This window comes from Anopheles nili, chromosome 3 (assembly GCF_943737925.1).
Source record: "Anopheles nili chromosome 3, idAnoNiliSN_F5_01, whole genome shotgun sequence".
Taxonomy (NCBI): Eukaryota; Metazoa; Arthropoda; class Insecta; order Diptera; family Culicidae; genus Anopheles; species Anopheles nili.
This window is the reverse complement of record NC_071292.1, coordinates 67,363,695-67,368,896: the sequence shown is the minus strand read 5'-3', so window position 1 is coordinate 67,368,896 and position 5,202 is coordinate 67,363,695. Positions and strand designations below refer to the sequence as shown.

Genomic DNA, 5,202 nt, shown 5'->3' with positions numbered 1-5,202 from the left:
GAAATATATGTTTTAACGATAAAATACAACTAGAGACGATTGATTTAACATTCATCATATTCGAAAATCAATTGACGTTTCCTTTTCTCCGTTGTCCTGTCAACCGTATTGTGGAAGTATGAGTTAGTGATTGTTTTGAAGGGTGTGCTTCAAGTAAAGAAATTGGCAGCGTTTTTAATTTAAAATTAATTGGTAAGCCATTTCTCGTTGCGCACATACTATACCGAAATACCAAAGAAGTGCTATGCCATCGGTCATGCTTACGGGTATCCCACGTGCGCCTATATCTTAGTCGAATCCTGCCTCGCATCCAGTAAAGAAGAAGAAGAAGAAGTGAAGAAAATAATTTTCTTCGAATAATTTTGTTCCTAGAAGGGAGTGGAAATTGCATTTTAGCTAAGGGATTGCGTCGTACATTCAAGCTACACTTGGACTTGTAGTATAAAGTATGAGCCGTAACGGCAGGTAACTATAAACACGTTTTTTCTTTTCTCAACCGAATATGCGACTGGTGCTTTTCGTCAAGTGCGTTTGTGGTCCAGTTGCACTAACTCGGTTTCGGGATTTGGGGTGATTAAACTTGACCCTCCCGGGCAAGGTCATCAAGGTTATTTTACAAAGTTGATATATGTTTATTGTTGATAGACGTCGCAGTCGAAGCAGAAGCCCACGAGGACGGGGAGGGCCACCGGCAAGTCGATACGAAATCGGAAAATTGCAATCACTACGGCCCGTCCAATGGTCACAGGTAAAGCTGGAACCGATTGTCCGCGAACCATACCGCTCAAAGGCAACATACCGGCGAACGGATCGCGAGGTATCAGAGTGGCGCCGGACGAAGGAGATAACTACGAAAGGCCGCGAGATTCCTGATCCCATATTCACGTTCGAGGAGTCCGGATTTCCAGCTGAAATCATCGACGAGCTGCGGTTTGCCGGATTCACCACACCAACGCCGATCCAAGCACAGGGATGGCCAATTGCACTGACAGGACGGGATATGGTCGGCATTGCGAAGACCGGGTCGGGAAAAACACTTTCCTATTTAATACCGGCACTTATTCACATCGACCAGCAGCCGCGTCTTCGGCGAGGAGACGGTCCGATCGCGCTGATTCTTGCTCCCACCCGTGAACTGGCCCAGCAGATTAAGCAAGTAGCGGATGATTTTGGTCGCGCACTTAAGTACAAGAATACCTGCCTGTTCGGAGGTGGTAAGAAGCGGAAACAGTTGGATGATCTCGAGTTTGGTGTAGAAATAGTTATCGCTACACCGGGTCGGTTGATTGATTTCTTGTCAACCAATCAGACAAACTTGCGGCGCTGTTCGTACCTCGTTTTGGACGAAGCAGATCGGATGTTGGACATGGGCTTCGAACCGCAGATACGTACTATCATAGAGCAGATCCGACCTGACCGCCAGACGCTAATGTGGTCTGCTACATGGCCGGATGTGGTTGCCCGACTCGTGAAAGATTACATGAAGGATTATGCACAAATCAACGTGGGATCGTTGAAACTAGCAGCAAACCACAATATCCTGCAGATCATTGACGTGTGCCAGGAGTACGAGAAAGAGTCAAAGTTGAGCATTTTGCTGCGTGAGATTATGGCCGAAAAGGAGTGCAAAACAATCATCTTCATCGAAACGAAGAAGCGTGTCGATGACATAACGCGAAAGGTAAAGCGAGACGGTTGGCCGGCCCGCTGTATCCATGGTGATAAATCCCAAACCGAACGAGATACCACGTTGAATTGTACGTATCTAATCAGGACGTTATGTATTCGATGAAACGATGATTTAATTATCTTTTTTTTCGAATTTTCGTTGCAGCATTTCGTTCTGGTAGAACTCCTATTTTAATAGCCACCGATGTGGCAGCACGTGGTTTGGGTGAGTATTTACCATAAACTATTTTACGGGAATGTTTCGGGTCTACCTTTAAGGATGACAGTTACGGGGAGTTATATTGATAACCATGGAATGGCACTTGTTGGGTTGATCGGCTTGTTATAATTAGACGTCAACTATCGAGTGGCATAGAGTTAAAATTTAAAAGATTTATGTTCAGGGAGCATTTTCATAAGAGATTCTTCACTTTTAAGGTGCATGATACATTAAACTCAATAATCTGTCATATAACTTGATTTAGCAACGGTTTTATAGCATAACATAGATTCATGCATTTATTAGCTTGTCAGGATACTTTTTGTCTTAATTTTAGTTTTGTTTAGGATTACCATATAATTACAAAGAAAGAGAGCGAGAGAGAGAGAGAGAGCGAGGAAAAAGTGTTGTGAATCTCTTCGTTAGTAACAAAACCCCAGCATTTCAGATATTCACGACGCAGTAATTGCTACCAATTCATCCGCTATTTTTCTTTCTGAATAACCGCCAAAAACGATAGCTAACGAGTAAAATACGGCCTCCCATTCTATCCTTCCAGAGGCACACACTCACGTCTGCCTTGAAGAGAAGCATCCGGCCGTTCCGTCCCCGGCCGTTGCGCACGGGAGCAGAACTGGCGCCGGTTTTTATTGGGGAAGGATAGCGAGACAGGCAAAGGCCTAACCATGGTGACCCATCGGTTGTACATCTTTGCGGGTGTTCGTGCATGCGATGTGCTACGAATGCGTCCCCTGTGCTTCCGGAACATGAGGAAGAACAGATAACACGTATCCGTGCACGCGCATCATCGTGCTGCATCCCACCTCGACTCGTCTGCGCCGTGTGTCCATTGCCGGATTGCTTTCGGCGAGTGGGCTCGCTTGGGCGTACGCGAGCGCGGACTCTCAAGGATCGGCGGCGATAGAGAGAACTCCGAGGGAGACTGGCCGGCAAACCGACGACCGATCCCGTTACTGTTTCTGCACTCCGTCCGCCCATGATGGATGGTGTCGGTGAGGTCGGTCGGTCTTTCCGGATGCTATTGCCGATACTGTTGGTACTGTCGCTGCTGCTGCTGCTGCTTCTGCTACTGCTGCTGTTGCTGCTGATACTGCTGCTGATGCTGCGGCTGCTGCATCCCTTACAACGACATCAACTATCATCGCGAACTATGCACAAGTAGTCCTACACGGTAATTTCTATGATGTCCATGATGCCGTGTGGATGATGAAATACTTACGAATCTGGATCGAGAGTAATCTACATTCTCCGGTGGCGAGCGGTAGCGGCGACAGTCTGACCAATGGTGTGGCAGTTCTCCATCACGGTCGGCGAAAATTCCATCTTTTGCGGCGTTGGATCCAGTTTGCATACCATCACTTCCTTTGACGGAACGATGGCGGCAAGCGTGATGGCGTTGGCGTTCGCAGTGCCTGCGTCTACGACGGCGAAGACTACGACGGCTGCAGCGTCTGCGGTTTCGGATGTTGCCCTAACACCATGGGAGGCCACTACCTCCCGGACGACATTGTAAATGCACAAGAAGAGTACTTACAGCATGCGCAGAGTGAGCGAATGTGTGGGAGAAATTTGGGCAAACCACGGTCGAGTTTATAGGTTCATTAACAACACAAGGAGGCGAATGTCTCACGCAATCATCCAGGTCAATCAAGCCACAAAAATCAACTTTCTGTCATTGATTTCTGTTACATACTTTTGTTCGTTTTCCGTTTTCGGTTTATCTCGTCGGGTTTTTGTTTTCATGTCCTTTCACACGCCCATTTGCACAGTTTTACTTATCGCCATTAAACGTTGAGATTGGTGTGAAATCCAATCTTACTTCCTCTGTGCTACCTTCTAAACGCAAATCCAAACATCGAAACCCATGCATCCATGCGCGTTCGATCCTTTTAGACTAAATACGAAGTCACGAGATTTTTTCCGAAAACTGCTCAGGATTTCTTTCGATGGAGTATGAGAACAAAATACGTTTGTGTCCATTTGCTGGGAATTGGGAACGGGTGAGGGGATATACACACACGATTTTAATTTTACCCATGTGCTGTTTTTCTTTCATCTTATCGCACCCGCGCAGATGTGGACGATGTAAAGTTCGTGATAAACTTCGATTTTCCCACCACCTCGGAGGATTATATTCATCGCATCGGACGTACAGGACGGTGCAACAACACCGGAACGGCGTATACATTTTTTACACCCAACAATGCGGCAAAAGCGCGTGACCTAATCGATGTGTTGAAGGAGGCGAAACAAGTGATCAATCCAAAATTGGTGGAGCTGACGAGCATGAAGGTTAAATCGAAAGGTACGAGGAAAAGAAGTGAAAGGAGTTATTCCTAGGTTTATGGGCAGTAAATTTTTAACTTTTTTTTCGTTATCCAGGCAACCGCTTTATGACGTCACGTTACCCTCGAGAACGGCGTTCGCGATCACTTTCACGTTCCAGGTCGAAATCACGATCACCTGTGCGTGGTCGGGGAACAGCTCCTGCAGATCGGCGTCGGGCTCAAACTCGATCTCGTTCTCGTTCTCGTTCCCATTCTCGATCGGGTTTACGTCGCTCGCCTTTGAGTCGTCGTGACAATCGAGTACGAGGATCTCCGGGACGACGCAGTCTGTCACATAGTTCGCGTCGTAGCAACAGCGTTAGACGTCGGCGTTTGTTGCCAGTCACAAGAAAGACGTCCCGCTCGCCTCCGTCGAATCGCAGTCCGGTGGTTGTCCGCAGGAATGGACGCGATCAGAAGAACGGTCGTTCGCTGAGTCGCGATCGAGATCGGAACCGCGATCGGGAGCATGAACGGGATCGCGAGCGTGACAGGGATCGAGACCGTGACCGTGAGCGCGATCGGAACCGTGACCGCGAGCGAGATCGCGAACGTGATCGGGTACGGGGACGGTCACGGGACAAGGAGCGAGATCGCCGTCGTCGCAGCCGCAGTAGCAGCAGAAACCGCAATGGAAATGGTCGAGGATCATCTTACGATCGGTACTAGAAGTGCCGTAAGCCAGCACATATGCGATCAAATGATGTTTCGAACAACTAACGGCCATCGGTATGTTGTAGGAGTCTAGATACAAAGAATGGGATCGATGAGGAAATAAGGGGAGAGATATTGCTACCCCTAATCGAAGAGAGTCAACCGTATAGCACTGTAAACACTTTGCTATTCTATTGAGCAGTTAAGGTGTTGACTCTGAATCAATCACTATTTGAACGCAAAGTATTAGAAGTGAAACGTTGAACAATCGAATCAATTCCTAAAAGGGGTGTGAGTGTCTTTGCATATAAA

The 5,202-nt window shown here is 47.4% G+C and overlaps 1 protein-coding gene across 1 annotated transcript; it reads left to right on the top strand.

Annotated features, from left to right (window-relative positions):
• Positions 1-448: 448 nt before the first annotated feature.
• Positions 449-5,202, top strand: LOC128727067 (uncharacterized). The gene is made up of 5 exons (XM_053820934.1): positions 449-465; positions 646-1,757; positions 1,835-1,894; positions 3,984-4,214; positions 4,292-5,202. Exons 1-5 carry the CDS (start codon positions 449-451, stop codon positions 4,903-4,905), a joined length of 2,034 nt encoding a protein of 677 aa, XP_053676909.1. The 3' UTR covers positions 4,906-5,202.

Excerpts from the sequence above, each read along its gene's own strand:
- LOC128727067 (XM_053820934.1), top strand. Across the intron at positions 1,758-1,834 it reads ACGAGATACCACGTTGAATT|CATTTCGTTCTGGTAGAACT; the intron begins GTACGTATCTAA and ends TTTTCGTTGCAG. Across the intron at positions 4,215-4,291 it reads CATGAAGGTTAAATCGAAAG|GCAACCGCTTTATGACGTCA; the intron begins GTACGAGGAAAA and ends TTCGTTATCCAG.